The sequence below is a fragment of the Cheilinus undulatus genome, linkage group 6 (genome assembly GCF_018320785.1).
Source record: "Cheilinus undulatus linkage group 6, ASM1832078v1, whole genome shotgun sequence".
NCBI classification, from domain to species: domain Eukaryota; kingdom Metazoa; phylum Chordata; class Actinopteri; order Labriformes; family Labridae; genus Cheilinus; species Cheilinus undulatus.
Window position 1 is genome coordinate 49,428,874 of NC_054870.1, and position 19,925 is coordinate 49,448,798.

Sequence of the window (19,925 nt, forward strand, 5' to 3'; positions counted from 1 at the left end):
GCTGGCTTAAGTCTGCTGGACGAGTTTAACTGATGAGATTTTTTTTCCTGTGGATGAATTTCCTCCGACAGCAGGAGAGAAATGTGATAGCAGCTGATAAATCTGATTAAAACTCTGATAAATTACATCCTCAGAGCCTTTGGAGACACAAATCCACAACAGCTGACTAAATATGTTATTACACATCAAAAGTACAATATGACACATCTCTAAAGTGTTTTGTGGGGCTTTTATGGTTTTATCTGATAGGACAGAGCATAAAGGTAGGACCTGAACCAGAACACCTGCTTTGAGGACTATAACCTCCATACATGGGGCGTGATCAAGCAGCAACCTCCATGAAGCAAACCGAAGCTGGTGCAGAGGTGCAGAACCCTGCAGTTCCTCAAGTGTCCACTTGAGGCAGTCTACAAAAGCAGTGGTAATCCTATACACCAGGGGTTCTCAATGTTGGGACCCCATTGGAGGTTGGGAGACACTGAGAGGGGGTCTCCGGATGCCTTAAAAATAAGAACATTTTTGAATTACACTGTTGCCACACCAATTTTGCCAAACTGTAACCCATTGTTATCACTTTTTCCCACCAATTTTGTCAATTTGAACACATTTTTGCGACTTACAACCATTTTTTTGTCCATTTTAAACCCAACCTACCACTTTTTCTGCCTGTTTTTGCCACTTCTAAACCAAATCTTGCAACTCTCTGCCTATTGTTGGCTCTGTTCACACATTATTGCAATTATTAATCCCTTTTTCCACTTTTTAAGCCACATTTTTGCCAGTTTCTGATTTTTTCTGCCTGAGCTAACCCTTTATAGCCAGTTTATATCAATTTTCATCCCATTTCACCAAATTTCCACCTATTTTTGCCACTCTAATGCCATTTCAGCCACATTTGAATCCCCATTTATCACTTAATATGCCCATTTTTGCCACTTTAACCAATTTTTGCCAGTTTTTGGTTATTTTTTTGCAACTTTTTCTATTTGTAAACCATTTCTGCTACTTTTAAAAATCTAATTTCACCACCTTTCCCACCATTTTTTAAAATTATTGTTAACCCATTTTAGCTTTTTTTTTCTTATACATTTCTAAGAGGTCTACTTACTACACAAATGAACTAAAATTTGTTTCTTTGATAAGAGTGGTTATTATCCAACTTAAATGTAAAATACCACAGCTTCACTTTACAATGGACCATGATTTTGCTGGCCCCCAGTTTAGCTTGGCCCCAGAAAGCTCCCTCACACCCCCCCAATTGGGTGGCCTTGTCTGCACATGACTCTTCTTGAATGTGCATGGCTGTGTTCAGCCACCTCCAGGTACAGTGGGGGTCCCTGGTCTGTGGCACCTTTATTTTGGGGGCCGCTGCTGAAAAGGCTGGGAACGCCCTGCTATACACAACTATTAGAAATAGACACGAGAAATTAACATGTTTTCAGACTGAATTAATAAAAAATATCTGATAACGTCTGTATTTAAACAAACTTTCCAGGGGTTGAATTTGTGTGTTACTCAATCATTTTGATGATATTAAGACTAGGAGTTCTTTAGAATTAGGGGCATACTGCTCATTTTGTTGCAGCTCTGGTTCTAGAAGTAAAATCTGCCATGCATATCCAACATTGGCATTTTGCAGAATTCTCATTACAAAATCTCAAATGCATGAACCAAGCTAACCACCAACCTGAATACTCATGGCTATAAAACATTTAATTCAGCACAAAAAAAGCATTCAAAAGTGGGGAAAAGACAAAGCTACAAGACTGTGCATATTTTTCAAGGAAACACGTATCCCACAATCCATCATGATTTAATTTGTTAAGGAAAGTTTTTTAAGCCGTATATGTACCATTTTTTCTACACTTGTCTTTATTCCAGTGTTTACATTTAACAAACTAGATTCCAAAAAAATTGGGGCGCTGTGTTGAATGCAAATTTAAACAGAATGGAATGATTTACAAAACTCATAACCCCACATTTAATTCATAATAGAAAATGAACCAGATGTTGATATTGAGACATTTTACCATTTCAGAAAAAAAATAATAGCTCATTTTAAATTTGACGGCAGCAACACATCTCAAAAAAGTAGGGACGGGGCAACAAAAGGCTGGAAAAGTAAGTGGTACGAGTGAAATCAACTGAAGGAGCATTTTGCAGCTAATTAGGTTAACGAGTCAGTAACATGACTGGGTATAAAAAGGAGCATTTTAGAGAGGCAGAGTCACTCAGAGGACACATGAGGTTTACCTATCTGAAAAACTGCATCTTAAAATCATGGGAAAATTTCAGAAAACTGTTCATTAAAGTAAAATTGCTTCAAAGATCGCATAACCTACAGTAAAAATATCATTAAAGTGTAAGTGAACCACTAGCTCAAAGCTAACTCCGCCCACTTCAGGATTTCAAAAGATGCACAGAAATTGAGCAGTTTGGTACTGAGAGAAGGGAGGGGACAAGGACTTTTTTTTTCTTTTAAGGGCGGGGTTTTCCAGATGAAGCGGGAGTGACAGTGACTCCCCTTGTCAGAAAGTGACACAGAGTCCAGCAGCTCTGCTGCCTCATAGCGATCTTTTGAGGTGGAGTATTTTTCCCCTTCAGAGTCCCCTGAAGCAGGCTGTAGTGGTGGACCGTGGTGGCCCTAAGCTATACTCGTTAGAGCTGTTGGCTCAAGCACCGGCGTTACTAAAGCTCTTAGAGATGAAGCAGTGCAGAAGAGGATGGGAGTGGTCTCTGAATGGTAAAGTCACTTAGAGGCGGTAACATTCTACCTTTTATATAGGCCTAGACCTACAAACCTACCAATGGTAGGTCCCTACTTTTCTTGAGATGTGCTGCTGCCATCAAATTCTAAATGAGCTGATATTTTTCATGAAATGGTCAAATGTCTCAGTTAAACATCTGATATGTTTATGTTCTATTGTGAATAAAATATGGGTTTATGATCATCGAAAATCATTGCATTGCTTTACATTTTACACAGGGTTCCAACTTTTTTGGAATTGGGGTCGTATCTGTTGTACCAACTTGGGCTGACGAGGCTCCATGTTGTTTTGAAATACTTGTTTAACCTCTTTAAGCCACATTTTTAAGCGTTTAATACGTCTCTTTCCATCAACACAGCATACACAGATTTCTGCTTTTTTCATTGGCTTTTTAAAAATTTATTAATAGACTTATATCTCAAAGATCTTTCCATACAGATAAATCCACACATTCTTTATGCTCGATAACGGTTTAATCCTAACTTGAGAGATGAATAAAAGTTTGAGCTAGAGAGGAATCTCAAGTTAGCATTCAGCCATAGGAGTTATCAGAAACCACAGTCAAAGACAACCAACTCAGACACAGCTACAACTTAATAAATACTTTACAAAAATAATGCAAGATTTTTACAAAGATCTGCCTCACAGACATGGGGGACATGGATGGAAATTAACTGTAAAAACAAAAGAATGTGCATGCTAAATAAACTCACAAGCATACATGAGGACCTGGGTATTGTGACTGAAAAAATGGGAGACCTCTCTGATTCACTGAACATGGACAACCTATGGCGACAAACATTAAATCAATCTAAACGAACATTTCTAAAATAATAATCTTCCCTTTTTTAGAATAAAAAAACTCCCTTTAGTGACCAAATCTTTAAGAGTTATATTGGTAGAACATTACTGGAGACATTTTCCGTCATTTTTCAGAGGCATGTTTTATAAAAATGTTAAAAAACAAAGCAAAGTTTGTGCCCATTTATGTCAAAGTTTCTTGTGACTCCGGGGATTTTTAGTCCTAGTTCAAAAGAGCCTAAGTCTTGTTCCTCAGAGCCAAAAAGTTCACGTTAGAAAAATAAAAAATGGTTTCAGCACCATTTCTGAGGTTTAGCTGAATATTTACGCAGTGTTTTTCCTCCGTTCTCTCTGCAGCAGGCTAGAACTCCCTCGCTTCCTCAAACTGTTTGTAGTAGTCCTCGTCCTGCGGGTTTTCAGGACACTTCTGTCCGTTGTTTGGCGGCCTTGCCTGGTTGTAGCGGCTCCAGTCTCCTTTGCAGATGATCCACGGTAGGATGTCCACCTTGTAGTGCAGATCAGCCGAGAACTCGGTACTGATGAGGTTCGGCGTCCCGGCTCCTTTGCCCCGCGTGATGAGCTTCATGCTGTCGTCGTAGCAGCAGTGCTGAGCTGCCAGAGTGGTGGACTCCAGCGTCAGCATGGAGCGGATGCAGTAACGGGCCGTCGGCTTGTAAATCTCCAGCTTCTCTTTGGGCCCACTGGCGTCCTTCCATCGGAAATCTCTGCGAGTGGGAGGGTCGTGTACGTCTGCCGTGCTGTAGGCCACCTCAGTCGGGTAAGAGCAGGGGCAGCTGGGGAGGTCGTTCGCCACTTTGGTCATGTACTTCTTCAAGAAGTCGCTCTTGCAGTTCATCCATCGCTCACAGCTGTCTGTGTCTGGAAGAAATGAACACAAATTTATGTTTCATCTGTCTTCTGATATGTACTTCTCTCTGATGACAAAAAGATGGTGATTTCTGCATAGAGAAGAGCTATCAAAATGTCAAAGTTATGTACTGTTCATGGCTGTGTCCACCGTTCAAATAGTGAAAAAAGAAGAGGAAAAAATTCAGCTACTTGTTTGTGGAGGTCTGCAGGACTAAGAAAATCATCTCCACACCAGGTAAACTGGTTAATCTGTGGGGAAAATTTCTGTTTTGTAACATGTAGAGCTGCAAATGCTCTGAATCAAGGTAAATGAAAAATTCTGCCTTCAGACAGACATGTAGTGATAATAACCCAAGGAGCAGTGGCGAATGCAGGATGTTTGAGGGGCAAAAATGATAAAAATTGGCACCTGCTGTGTGCAGTGGGCACCAGCATTCAAAACGTGGTCATTTATAGTTTCATTTATGGTGAAATAGACAGAAATCCTGGTTGAGATTCACTGATTGTTATGACTGATTATACCTACTACACCTCTGTAAAAACAGGCGAGGAATTACCAAGCATACTGATTTAAAGATTGACGAGGGGGGGATGTCACTGAAAATGAACTTTAGACCAGGAAGCTTAGTGAGTCTCCAAATACTTAGATATGAGGTTTCATTTACTGAGAAGAGACCCTGCACACTCAAAGACAACCCTGGAGGACAATTTATTATATATATTCAATAAAAAAAGGCAAACTAGAGACACTTTTGTCATATGAAAGTTTTTTTGTCAGATTATGCCAATTAAAGGGTGCTTAAGAGGAATTTTGTTAAATTTTGTTTATTTAGAGGCAATTTATGAGGCAATTTGTAAAAAATTTTAGCAATTTAGAGTGCACTTTATTCATAATTTCTAACATTTTGTCCATTTAAAGGGCACTTAAGTCAATTTGTCAATTTTTGTCTATTTAGAGGGGCACTTAAGAGTCAATTTTTAACATTTTGTTTATTTAGAGGGGGATTTAGGAGGCAGTTTGTAGATTTTTTTCTATTTTGAGGACACACAAGTTGCAATTTATAAAATATTGTTTATTTAAAGGGCGCTTAAGTGGAATTTTGTTAAATTTTGTCTATTTAAAGGCCACTTAAGAGGCAAAATGTACAATTTTTTTGCAATTTAGAGTGCACTTAAGTCGCATTTTTGTTTTTAATTTTTTCAATTTAAAGGGCACTTTAAGCTGCAATTTGTAATATTCTGTCTATTTAGAGTGCACCTAAGTTGCAATTTGTCAAATTTAGTCCATTTAGAGGGCAATTTAAGAGGCAATTTGGAGATTTTTTTCTATTTCGAGGGTACACAAATTACAATTTATAATATATTGTTTATTTAAAGGGCCTTTAAGAGGCAATTTGTAAAAATTCATCCATTTAAAGGGCAATTAAAAGGGCATTTTTTCCACTTTTGTCTATGCAGAGGGCACGTCATCCAATTTTATCCACTTGGAGGGAATGTGAGAGGCAGAATACCAAATTTCATCTTTTTACAGCTGTTAAGCCCCCTAACAAAGTTATACCAAAGGTCACTAATGGGGAAACAAACAAGAACTGCACAAACAAACAAAAATAGAGATGAAGTATAGAATGGGTTTTGGATTTCTAAAAAAGTGGCAGGGGATTATAGCTTCACACTGTCACCCCATGCTTCAGATAGATGCTAAATTTGATTGTTAAATGGTTTTCTCTTGTGGTGATGGTGGGATGTAATTGCACTTTCTCTAACTGTTAGAAGGTGTGATATCTAAGATGAAAGTGTGCTTCTACTGGGCTGTTTAGGCACACTCTGACAAAGAGAGACCTAGCAGCTGCATACTGTGCTCTTCCTGCCTTGCTGCACATTTTCATGTGTGCACAGTAATGGGGCGCAGCCCGAGCATGAGGAATGCTAAGTGTGTGTGAGGGAACGCTGCTGCCAGATGGATGAGCTGTCTTTGATAGACTAAGAAATGAGGTTTAGAGAAAGACAAAAGCAGTAGATTCTTACCAACACCAAAGAGCTCCGTGGCATTGAACTCATCTGTTCCAGCTAACAGGCTCACTTCAGTCGCTGCAGTCTTGAAGGCGTCTTCAATACCTAAAGAGAAAGATGAATGAGCAGTGTAAGATGGAGGAAAAGATGAAAAGAGTTATAAATCAGCACAGGTGATCCTCTAATAGCCACTCGAGTTTGGACTTTTATGCTCTAGGATCCAAAGTGAAGCCTTTACCTGGGCAGTTTGGCATGTCACAGGTTCTGGACTCAGTGGCTGTACAGGCGTAACCACACGACCGCGTTCTCTTCTGGTTCCCGTTTCCACAGGTGACACTGCACGCCGTCCAGTTACTCCAGTCCCCCTCTCCGTCCATATAATCTGAATCAGATAGAAAGAGAGATAGTCAGCGCACACTTATCAAATTCTACATATTAAATAATAAAACCTCACTTATTTTAATGATACATATTGTAAAATGCACCAGGGCTTTAAAAATGCCATTTCTACCGTCATTTTTGTTGAAAGGCTATCTTTGGGGATTTTTTTGCCTTTATTAAGATAGGATAGCTGAAGAGAGACAGAAAATATGGGGGGAGAGACCAGGAATCAATCCTGTGACCAGTTCAATGAGGACTATAGCCTCTGTGTATGGGTGCCTGCTCTACCCACTGAGATGAACCGGCGCGCCTTCAATCACATTTTAACCAAAAGCTGCTGCAGGAAAAGAGAAAGGGGAGAGTGCAATGTCTTAATTGTACACCAAATACACTGGCATTGTTTCAGCTCTGAAACATTGCCAATGAATACCTGCAATTTAGGCAGTGTGGATGAGTTGGTTTCTCAGTTAAAACAAGAAATAAACCAACAGTTTGCACTTAAAGTCCCTGCAAAGTAATACAAATTTTGTATTTTAGGTTTGTTGTATGACAGGCCACTGTGTTATGGCCACTGTGTCACATTTTAGTCAAGAAAAACATCTCTAAGTTTATAAGATCAAGCTTCAAATCATGAAAAATTGTAACCTGGCATGCCAGATGGATTTATTTCACACATCCATCTGGTAAATCTCTCAGAGACAGCGTTTGGGAAAGGGCAGAGCCTTTGAAAAAAACTCGGAGGGCGATTGGATGAAGGTTCTGTCTGTCACATCTTTACAGGCCAATCAGGGCAACAAAACACGTGACGTAGCCGCTACTGAGGAGTAAACTCCGTACAGAACTGCATAATGAAAACCATGGTGATTGTAGACATGTCAGTGCACAACTTTTGTCGTTTTCAAAAAGAAATCAACTCACTGCTGTTCTTTGTTCTTTTAATGAAGAAATGTCATAAAGTCCTGACAAAACTGGTGCTTTAGCAGCATCCACGCTAAGCTCTTCTGCCGTAATTGCACCAATCTCTTGTTGCTGCTTGCTTACGTCATGACTCTGCCACACCCAAAAGTACTGCCCCTCAATGCTGATAGGTCCTGTCACTTTCAAACTGGGCCCAAACAGTTCAGACGGGAGCTTTGCAAGCATAGACTGTAGAAAGAATTGGACAAAGCCTGTGTGAAGTCAGTCGTCTGCTTACAATAGGCGGACTCAAACAGCTCTTGAAGTCAATCCACGGCAGCTTCCATATTGAAATCGCAGTCTCCACTTGTTTGCAAGATTTGCCAGTGAGAAACACGGAAACAGGCGTATCCATCCAAATGAGGCAGTAATATCTGCTCTAGGATTCTGTGAGCATGTCAGTTGAATGAGCTGAAGCCACACCCAAGAAATGAGCACATCCACCAAGACAGACATTCATTGCACGTCTTTTTCAATTCAAGAAATGTTGTCCTGTTCTGATTAAACTACCGCTGTAGCTACATGGAAGCTAACTGCTCCATCAGCAGTTTGTAGGTGGTAGAATAGGAGATTTGTAAAGAGTGGAAGGGACCTTGGGTAAGGAAAGCTATCACAAAATTTTGCAATGACATGCCACACCCTGTGGACAGCAGTTACTTGGGGCAAATCTCATCCTACAACAGGATAATGACCCGAAACACACCTCCAAGATGTCTACAAAATATTTAAAGAAGAAGCCAGAATTCTGACTGTAATGGAGTTGCCAGCATGGTCTTCGGATCTGAACCCTGTTTAGCTGCTGTGGGAGTAGTGTAACCGTATGGTATGGAGGAAGACTCCATCAAGCCAATCCATCTTGTGGGAGATTCTCCAGGAAGCATGGGGGGAAATCTCATCAGATTCAATTGAAAAACTGACAGCCAGAATGCCCAAGGTCTGCATGGCTGTAATTGCTGCAAAAGGAGTTATTTTCTACGACGGCAAAGTCGTAAAGTTTAAAGAAAATCATTATTTTAACTCTGACAATGTCCAGTTCATTTGTTGTATAATTTCCACGGGAAACAAGAAAAAATTTCAAGTGATCCCAAACATTTGAGCGGTAGTGTACGTCTGAGCTAATGGTTTCACCAGCTGCAGCCATTGCTACCAGGTTGCAGCACAATTAAACCCAGCCTGTAGCTACTGTCTCATTCTCCTGTATTGATGCTGATTGGTCTAGTCCATTCTCAGACCAGTCACAGTTGTTTCAGATTGAAACTTTGCATGATAAATCTGCCTGATGACTTCATTCAGCTTTGCAGGGTTATCTTGCAAGTTCATGTCTATCATTATGCAGATTCATCTTGCAAGGCTTTCAGATGCAGCCTCTAGTGGCCATTTAAGGGACTACATTTTTTTTTGGTACTTCAATCCTGGCTTCATTTTTCTGCCCTGAGGGTTGCTGCTTTCTTTTTCCCTGGCACAGTGGTACTGGACACCAATGGGCTCTTCCGTCTGTGATTCATTGGTTTGTAAATGGGAAGTGAAACGGCAAGAAATCCTCTTTAGCTCCAATTATCATTGAGCAGATCGCTGTAATGGGAATACATGGAAACAGTTACACCAGGCTCTACCACCACCTCATCCAACCGCTAACACGCACACATCCACATCTTGAAAGCAGCACTCCATCAATGAAGAGAATTAATGTAGGCATGTTGGGATGGAAGTATTTCTGGCTAGGGTCCAATCCTTCCTATACACCCCCCACCCCCACTGCCATCTGCCCCTCATTATGAGCATTTTGTATGAATACAGGCCAGATATCCGTCTAACACTGCTTCTCTCCCCTTTCAATGAGGGCCAAGGAGCTGGTGGCCACTCACAGAGTAGATAGGATTTAGAAAAGTTGATAATAACCTGCCCTCAGACCACAGATAAGATTATGCTATCCTTGGCCTGTAATGGATGTCCCTCTGCTTGTCCACAGTTATGATTATTAGGTTTAAACCAGGACAGCAATGATGATAAAATATGTCTGTGTCCATTAGTGTGGTTTCACATAAATAATAATTTGGAGCTGACCGCAGCGATAACCAAAAAACATTAAACACCGGCTTTGGTTTGACTGAAAAGGTTATAAAATAGCCTCTGTTACCGCTGCAGCACAAGTGGATAAAATCACATTCACCACAGCGCGAGCATTCCTGCTCCACCATGTTGGTTTGGGCATGCTACAACACGGGTCGGACGCACACACTGTATGACAGTGAGCGTAAATTCTTCCACGGCAGATTTATCTGCGGGGTTACTTTTGGAGGCTGTTGTGAGAACGGTGTGGCAGCCAAACAGCGCTTCTGGCCCCATTCCTGCTGCTGAACTTTGATGTAGCGAGGGGTTTAAACTGTGTCACGTAGAGAGCTGCACACCACAGAGGAATCCGTCTCATAAAAGAGTGTTAAAGGCTTCAATCAGGGGCTCCCAAAGGCTCGCCTGGGATGACTGCACTTATTATGGTGACAGCTTAAATCAGCAAATCTGCAAATTACAGATTCCACATCAGACTATGGCCATCTGTGGAGACGCTGAAAAACGGTACTCAAATAAGAGCCTGGGATAAATATTCTGCCATGTGCAATGTGCGCTCATTTCCTCCTCGTTCTTACCGTATTCACTTTGGGTTTTGCTTCCTCCCCCGGTGCCTCCTCTCCTGTCCCAGTCTGCCGACGGCCGGAGGAAGTTGCTGTCCTCGCCGTTGCTCCCGTACGAGCGATCGTGTTCCTCGTTTTGATGGGTAGAAGAGGAGGAGGGTGAAGAAGAGCGAGGCCACCAGTTCCTCCAGTTAGGAGACGCCCAGCTGGGCTTGCTTTCCTTTCGGAGGCCTTTTTCTGGCTCATGGCTCTCCAGTCCGTCCACCACTTCAATGGTCACCTGCAAGAAAGAGCAAATTCTGGTTAAAGTGAGAGTTTGGATTTCTGAAAATGGGGTTGTATTGGCAATAGTCACTGTTACACCCATAAAATAACACCGGAGTACAGTATTTTTGCTTTGTCTTAGTACATTTATCATGTATGGAACCTATTTTGTGTTGTTTTCTTGTAGACGTACAACCCCATTTGCAAAAAAGATGGGTCACCTTGTAAAATGTAAATCAAAACAGAATGCAATGATTGTCAGATCTCATAAATCCATATTCTATTCACAACAGAACATAAACAACATAACAGATGTTGAAACTGAAACATTATGCTGTTTCATAAAAATACTGATGGAGTTTTAGGAGAGGAATATTGTCCCATTCTTGTCTCATTTAGGCCTCTAGTTGGTCGACAGCCCTTTTTGATGGATTTTTCATTTAATATTGCTCCAAATGTTTTCTATTGGTGAAATGTCTGGATTGCATGCGGCCAGGTCAGCACCCGGACTCTTTTCCCGTGAAGCCATGCTGTTGAGATGGATGTGGTATGTTTTTTAGCATTGTCTCCCTGAAATAGATAAAGCCTTCTGTGCCTGCAAAATGACACAGGATACCGCTCCCACGGTTTCCAAGGAGAATTTTAAATTTGGATTTATCTGACCACAGAACAGTTTTCCTTTTTTCCTCAGTCCATTCTAAATGAGCTTTGGCCCAGAAGAGTCTTTGCATGGTACAGCTTTCACTAGAATTTTTGGATGGCATGGCCAACTGTGTTGACAGACAATGACATCTGGAAGTGTTCTTGAGCCCATGCAGTGATTTGCAGTATAGAATAATGCCTGCTTTTAAAATGCAGTGCTGCCTGAGGGCCTGAAGATCATGAGTATCAAATATTGAACATCAGCCTTGCCCCTTGCTTGCAGAGATTCCTCCAGATTCTCTGAATCTTTTAATGATATTATGGGCTGTAGATGGGATATTCAAAGTCTTCACAATTTTATGTTGAAGAACATTTCTTTTAACAATTTTTAGACAGATTTTTTTTTCGCAGATTGGTGAACCGCTGCCCATCTTTACTTCTGAGAGACTCAGGGCGCTTTCAAATTAGGCCCAGTTGTTTCGAACCGCGCAGCGGCACGATTCCTCCCCCTCCCCTTCCCCCCTGGCTTGCTTTCACATTAGCAACATCGAACCATGCCAGGGCACACTTGCGTATTTACTCAGCCAGAAACAGCAGGTGGCAGTATGCACGTAGCTGGTTTACAACCCCGTAAAGGAGGAGAGAGAAGAAGAAGCTACCATGGCAACCTCTGGGGTCATGACCTGAGCAAAGATTATTTTTGTTTTGATCTGGCAAAAAATCCATCCTGCAGCCATGGATGATTAAAATCACTTTTAAGATGCCAGCAACTTTGCTGTTCGCATCTGCACATCTATGTGCAGCTCAGAGGATTAAATGGGCTCGCACCGCTCAGATACAGCAGTTTTTGAGGTGACAGGAGACTTTTATTACCTTTGCATCTCATCTCATCTCACTGACTCCAACTTGTGTTCATCTGTAAGGTGAGTCACAACAGACTGTTAATTGGCTGTATTATGATGATTTCCTCCCTTTATTGAGGGAAAAATGTGAACAAACTGCCAGGCTGTGGAAATAAGTTCAGTTTTTGCAATGATGTCATAAAGCTGATACAACGGTCTGTCTCGTATCCGAGCGTGGTTGCATTCACATCTCAACCAAACCGTGCCAAAAGTCCACTTGAATCGCACCCGAGACCACCTCCCCAAGTGGGCCTGGGCCTGGTGCCCGGGAGCGGTTGATTTGCATTCATACTACCCAAACGAACCAGACTTTGGGCTCAAGTGCACTCAGAACCGGGACCGAGCCCCTAGTGTGAAAGCCACCTCAGTCTCTCTAAAATGCTCCTTTCATACCCAGTCATGTTACTGACCTGTTGTCAGTCAACCTAATCGCTGTTTCAAATTGGAACCACTTACTTTTCCAACCTTTTGTTGCCCTGTCCCAATATTTTTTTTTGAGATGTGTTGCTTCCATCAAATTCAAAATTAGCTTATATTTTTTCATGAAATGGTAAAATGTCTCAATTTCAACATCTGATATGTTGTTTATGCTCTATTGTGAACAAAATATGGCTTTATGAGATTTGCACATCATTGCATTCTGTTTTCATTTATACTTAAAAAAAAAGCCCCAACTTTTTTGGAATCAGGGATGCAAAAGACGCTACATTTACTTTATACAGTAAGTGCAAAGAAGAGGATTCAATCAACCAAAACTTGCAGGAAAACACTAAAACAATGTCTAGGTATATAGAAGAAAAACTATAGCCTCCTACAGAGTTTGCAAACAATAATCAATAATTCAACATAAGAAATCAATGAGTATTTGGTGCCAAAGTCTTCTATATTTGTAGCCAGGGTATCACAATTGGTGTTGATATAGTTTGATTTTTTCTAGCGTCATATCAAAGCTTAAAACTCTGGTAGACGCACTACACTGTTCTTTTTCCCATTTCCCCTACCACTAAGAGATTTTCACATTTGACATGATTGTTTCAAACCTATCCTAGATGCTGCTGTGGGGGGCTTTCTTTAAGATGTCAACCAGCCTGGTCCTACTCCCACATCTACCATGCAGCTCATAGGGTGAAATGGGTCCTTGATGCTTGGATGCGACTGTTTACAAAGGGAGAGAAGATGCTCTGTACTCAGGCCCAGTTGCATTTACATCTATTGCATATCATTCCTGAGACTACCTCTTGAAACGGCAGGGTCTGAATATGGTTTGCTTGCATTCACAGGAAAGTGAGTGGTTGGAAGTTAGAAATGGGACTGAGCCAATGGTACATGAAGATCTGCAGATTTTGCACACTTAAAAATAAAGTGCAGAGGGAAAGGGAACTGGTGATGCGAGGAAGATGCTCAAAAATAAAGTATGCTCTCACAAACTGCATCCACAGCAGTGCAAAGCTTAGCTCAGATGTGTTACTCCAGACAGATTTTCAACATAAGGACCATGCTGACCTCTATCTACTGCTGGTTATATACTCACTATGTGTAAGAATCTCCTACATCCTTAGTTGAAGTCTGTATTTCATATAAAGTCATCATCTAAGCACATTTGAAAGCTTTTTTTGACCAAATGGGGCAGTTTGGTGACACATTTAGATGCCCCTTCACACTAAATCGCCCCCTCCCCCGTTTCTGTCCTCACACATGTGCCTCCCAGATGAGGGGGGACCCTCACCCCTGCCCCACAGTCGCCCTCCCACCTCTCAGGCTCTCTCCACCTAAACACAAAGTTCAAAGGGCTACTCAGCCTCCTCCAGACCATGAAAGCCAGATGAATCCCAGGATCAAAGACACCCCCCTCCTCCCACAGCCTCACGCCCTTGCTCAATTGGTTGCTCTGCTCTCTTCCCACATCTTGAAATGTTAATACACTTTGTTCCTGCTCGGATTTAGCGCTGATGCTCTCAGAAATGGAGAGACCCCCTTGTTGGATTAGACAGGAGAATAATTTAAACATGGCAGCGGTTACTCGGCCATCTGCGAGGGTTCGCCGCACATTTCCATAAGCTGCCGTCTGTCTTCATGCACATGGGTTAGGAGTAAAAGCATTGCTGGTTAGCAAGTGCCTTTCAGCTGTCATTATGATGGACGTGAGGCCTCAGTGTCTATCTTAAGCTTTACTACGAGCCAGGAAGTGTGAAAGGACACAGGCAGAGGAGGAAGCAGGAAGGGGGGGAGAAAAAGGGGGCAGTGATGTGCACCAAACTATTCTCCCTCTTCCTGTTTGCTCTTCCTGTCCTGTGTGCATGAGTAGCCATGTCTTACGAGTCAGTCAAAGCATCAAAGCACGCTGGCAGGTGCACAGACACACATGATCACCTGTATGTTGGGGTTCTGTCCATTGATATCTGCTTTGGAGAGGTCGGGGAAGTTGTGCAGATCGAGGAGGAAAGCCCCCGGGCCGTCTCGGTGCATGTTGCTGCCCTGTGCCCAGGGGAGGGTGGCAGGCCGGTGGGTCAGCCGGTGTTCAGGACCGGATCTCCGGTCTTCGGGAGCCAGCTGGGCTGAGGAGCTGCTTTTTGCATTTATATTGTTCTGTTAAGAGAAAAAGGAACATAATTTACTACTGACTTACTGTGTAATGAGATGCAATGTGATGGGATACTTGGTCCCAATGAGAAATCGGTAGTCCTAGCTTACACAGTTGGCACATGGATTCATTCAAACAGCGGCAACAAAGGTCTTTATAAAGTGAGACCTTACAACACAATAACAATACAATACATTAACAACATGATCATGAAACAGTACACACCTGCAGCAACACCTATGCATGTTTCATTGAATATTACCAAATTAGAACACAGTATAGAATTTTTAAGTCTTTTTTTTTTTGAAAAAGGTCACAAATTAAAATCCATCCTATGTGGATTACAGTGAATGGATGCCAGTAAAAACAAAAAGCTCACCATCTCCCTTAAAGTTTGACACAAAGGCATGAAACTTTAAGGTTGTGGATAGGATATGCTGTTTAAGATAAATGATAACTTTCATAGTTGTAACATCAAACATAGCTTTTACTGAAATCAAAGCTATTTCAATCAAAAACATCTTAACAGGACAAGTTCCATGTAGACATAGGAGCCCTTCTCTGATATCACCTTCACAATTCTTGCATCCACTAAACTTGTGAGTTTTTGGGGAGTTTCTGCTTGAATTTCTTTGCAGGATGTCAGAATATCCTCCCAGAGCTGCTGTTTTGATGTGAACTGCCTCCCACCCTCATAGATCTTTAGCTTGAGGATGCTCCAAAGGTTCACAACAGGGTTGAGGTCAGGAGAGGATGGGGGCCACACCATGAGTTTCTCTCCTTTTATGCCCATAGCAGCCAATGACACAGAGGGATTCTTTGCAGTATGAGATGGTGCATTGTCATGCATGCACCATCTCATTCTGCTGTCATGTACCCTTGCTACAGAAGAAACTGCCCTTCTTTTTGTACCATGGAAGAAAGTGGTCTGTCAGAAACTCCATACACTTTGCCGAGATCATTTTCACACCTTCAGGGACCCTAAAGGGTCCTATCAGCTCTCCTAACCCTAGCCTCATGATTCTGGCCCACAACATGACTCCGCCCCCTCCTTGCTGACATCACAGCCTTATTGGGACATGGTGGCCATCCACCAACCATCCACTACTCCTCCATCTGGACCATCCAGGGTTGCACGGCACTCATCAGTCAACAAGACTGTTTGAAAATGAGTCTTCATGTATTTCTGGGCCCACTGCAACCGTTTCTGCTTGTGAGCATTGGTTAGGGGGGGCTGAATAGTAGGTTTATGCACAACTGCAAGCCTCTGGAGGATCCTACACCTTGAGGTTGGTGGGACTCCAGAGGCACCAGCAGCTTCAAATACCTGTTTGCTGCTTTGTAATGGCATTTTAGCATCTGCTCTCTTAATCTGATGAATTTGTCTGTCAGAAACCTTCCTCATTATGCCTTTATCTGCACAAACCCGTCCGTGCTCTGAATCAGCCACAAATTTCTTCACAGTATGTTGATAACGATTAATTTGTCATGAAATATCTAATGTTTTCATTCCTTCTCCAAGGCATTACACTATTTGGGGCTTTTTGGCAGCAGAGAGATCTTTTTCTTTCCCATAGTGCTTGAAACCGAGGGCCTGCTTAATAATGTGGAACAGTGCATATTGAGGTTTTTATTTCTAAAAAATTATGGTTATCATCATGAAGTTTGTTCAAAACATTTGAGTTATGCTCTAACGCCTGATGACTTGAAAAGTACTCTGACTGTCTATTGCATTAATATTTAGGAAAATAAGAGAAAAATGTCACTTGCAAAATAATGTGGAAAGCTGTGTGAATAAATAACAAAGTAAGCTGCAGGTCATTAAACAAGTCTCACTAGATATCCACAAGCTAAGAATGCATATTACATATTCTATTTATCCCTATTTGTAAAATGTTCACCAATTAAAATCCACCAGGTTAGGGTTATGTTTGAGGATGCCAGGGAAAACTAAAAGCTCACTAGCTGCCTCAAAATAAAACACAAAACTTAATACTTTTGTAGTCTGCATACTGTAAAAGATTCCCTGTATTTTTCATAGTTGGATCATCAATTATGGCCTTGTTACCACTACTTAAAAATGAGTAAACATAGGAAAAATATAGAAATTTAAGTAAATGGACTTGGGGTTATGTTTTAGCTGCACACCAAATCACTGGGAAATGTAATAAACTGTAAAGTAAACTGCAGTACACCTACACAAGTCTCACTAGATATTCACAAGTTAATATAAATTATTTTATTTATCCCTATTTGTAAAAATGTTCACCAATTAAATCCACCTGATTAGAGATACGTTTGAGGATGAGAGTGAAAACTAAAGCTTGCCAACTCCCTCAAAATTGAACACAAAGGTATGAAACTTACTATTTATGTAGTGTACATGCTATGAAAGATATCTGGTAATTTTCATGACTGTATCATCAATTATGGCCTTGTTATTCTAACTCAAAGATGAGTAAATCAAGACAAGAACTCAAGATATATGAACTGCTTTATGTTTGAGTGGCAGTACTATAGACTGTTTTTAGCTGCACACTAGATAACCCTATTTCAGGTGAACTTCTTTATCAAATGCAGGGGTACCAATGGAAAAACTCTTAAAAAACACTGATTTCAAAGGGAGGTTAAGACTAAGGTCCCTGTATGTCACTCTGCATCGACCGAGCGTGCACACTCAGCAGTAACATTAGATTGATCTCTCATGTTGACAGAGGTTCATGTGGCAGTGACCTCTGTCATAAATCGTGAGGAGAGAAGGATTCAGAGCTCCTCAGAGCCCAGAAAGATGGAGCCACCGAAACAGAGGGACAAACAACACACCAAGCTGAGTGCTTGTCTTCTTAAACCAAAATATAATCCATCTACAGCGTGCATTCAGAGCCAGAGTCACAGCTAGACTGTATATTTTTTTCCATTTTTGGCTGACAGAGTGTGCTGCCTCTTTAGCATGGTTATATGATGCAGACATTTTTAGCATGTTCTGGTGCTGCCTGGGAGAAATGTAAGACTGATGGTTTTCCTGCACTGAGGCTATACAGAGAAACCTAAGCAAACATTGCAAAATAATTACATCTGCCTTCTAGCAGACAGAAAAACATTTGGTCTTCTGACGGGGGGGTTGTAAATCCGTCCCAGAAGGACAGTTGAGGCATATGTCTGCTGTCAGGTATGCACAGAAGGAACAATTATTCCTCAATTGGACAGACAGCCATAAGTAGTCGGCAATCATCCATTCTGGGGTGGCAGAAAATAAGATCAAAGGAAGCCATCAATCATGCTGCTTGTTTTCTTTCTTCATGTCCCGTTTCTTCCTCCCCTGTGTTTTTGTGGCCGGGCCGAGGCCTGAGAATATGGCAGCAGCTCTGAGCGGCTGCGGTGGCCAGTCACAGACAAAGTGTCAGCTCAGCCACATTGTGGTGGGCATAAAAGCCCCCAGTGGAGCTGTTTGTGTCCAGCCAAGGTGCACTCTGGGACATTATAGAGGCTGTAAATGGAGCTGCACAGCAAGGGAGGAGGGATTATAAATGAACATGTAACTAAAATTCAACCACAGAGGGGACAGCGGCGGCACACACTTTGATTTCCATTTAGCATTACTCCAGTCACTTCCAGGTTGTGAGGAAGATTCGAGCTGTTTTAGTGGTCAAATCATTTCACTCAGCTCGGCAACAAGAGATGAATATTTTGGCTTAAAACTGGCTCTTTATTCACACTATTTATGGGTTATAATTCAATCTAATCGAGCAATTTCCAGGCAGATGATTGGTGTGAATTTTACATTTGGAGCAGTGGTTCTCAACTGGTTTAGCCTCAGGGCCCACTTTCACCTACTTAATGAGGAATCATGACCCAAAATTTGAAAAATGTATTTACTGAAAGATGATGTAGTTTGAACTTTTAATGGAAAAAATATAAAATTTAAAAATATTAGCTATACAGAAGCCCTGGAAGGACATGCATTCATAGACTTATTTACTCATTTTCTTCAATAGCATGAAAATTATGGTTGGTTTACAGAGATCTTAAAAGACTAACACATTTATATGGGAAAACAAGCTCTGTTAGTGAAAAATAACAAATAATTTTGTCAAAATATTAAGAAAACAACCAAAATTCATTTGCTATCACAGCAAAATTGAGTAATAGAGCATACATGGTATCTGATAAGGGCTTCTGTACGTCATAGGCTTTTCATCACATTTTGTCAAGGTCCACATTTGCAACCCACTGAACACAACAGCTAACTTAGACCAACTTTTGGGTCCTGACCCACCAGTTGATCCAGTGGTTTTCAGATTATATAACCCCATGCACTTTCCAGGGAAAACAAACATCTTCTGGTGCAAAAAAATAGTATCTAAAAATGTAATTAAACACTTTATGATTGTGGAATATTGCACAATACTGGCAAATACTGCCACTGCAATATTTCCATCCTGTGATATACACTGCAAATAAATAATAATAAAAAAAAGATATTCACTCCATTTAAAGTGACTGACCTAATTCAACAGAGATCCAGCCACTTGGTGCTAGCAGTCTCACAATTAGTAAAACTGGGATCATCTGAGTGCAGTGGATGTATCTCAAGTGATTGTAGTATAATACACCTGTTTCTGGAAGGTCCAGTCAGTGGTTGATCAGTATTCCTGGCCACTATCACACTATGGGGACAAAAGAACACTCCAGCAACTCAGATAAAAAGGTTATTGAAAAGTATAAGTCAAAAGATGACTACAAAAAAATCAAAGGCACTGAACATCCCCCAGAGTTTAGTCAAATCCATTATTAAGAAAAGAAGGAATATGGCACATGTGTAAATCTGCCTAGATCAGACCGTCCTCACAAAGTGAGTGAGCGTGCAAGAAGGAGACTAGTGAGAGAGGACACCAAGACACCTATGACTACTCTGGAGGAGTTCCAAGCTTCAGCAGCTGAGATGGGAGAGACTCTGCAGACAACAACTGTTGGCCGGGTTCTTCACCAGTCAAAGCTAAGAGCTAAGAGAAAGCCACTATTGAAGAAAACTTTGATTAAATCTGGACTAGAGTTCACCAAAAGACATGTGGGAGACTCCATGGTCAAGTGGTAGAACCTTCTTTGGTCTGATGACACT

At 41.4% G+C, this 19,925-nt stretch overlaps 1 protein-coding gene across 1 annotated transcript in view; it reads right to left on the bottom strand.

Annotated features, from left to right (window-relative positions):
* Window positions 1-3,149: 3,149 nt before the first annotated feature.
* ism1 (isthmin 1) overlaps window positions 3,150-19,925 on the bottom strand; it is a 39,400-nt gene continuing 22,624 nt past the window's right edge. Inside the window, exons 2-6 of the mRNA XM_041788852.1 lie at window positions 14,596-14,811; window positions 10,433-10,697; window positions 6,688-6,831; window positions 6,465-6,554; window positions 3,150-4,448 (exon numbers count right to left, since the gene is read on the bottom strand). Coding sequence (XP_041644786.1) covers window positions 3,931-4,448; window positions 6,465-6,554; window positions 6,688-6,831; window positions 10,433-10,697; window positions 14,596-14,811 — 1,233 coding nt within the window. The 3' untranslated portion in view covers window positions 3,150-3,930. The remainder of the gene's footprint in view (window positions 4,449-6,464; window positions 6,555-6,687; window positions 6,832-10,432; window positions 10,698-14,595; window positions 14,812-19,925) is intronic.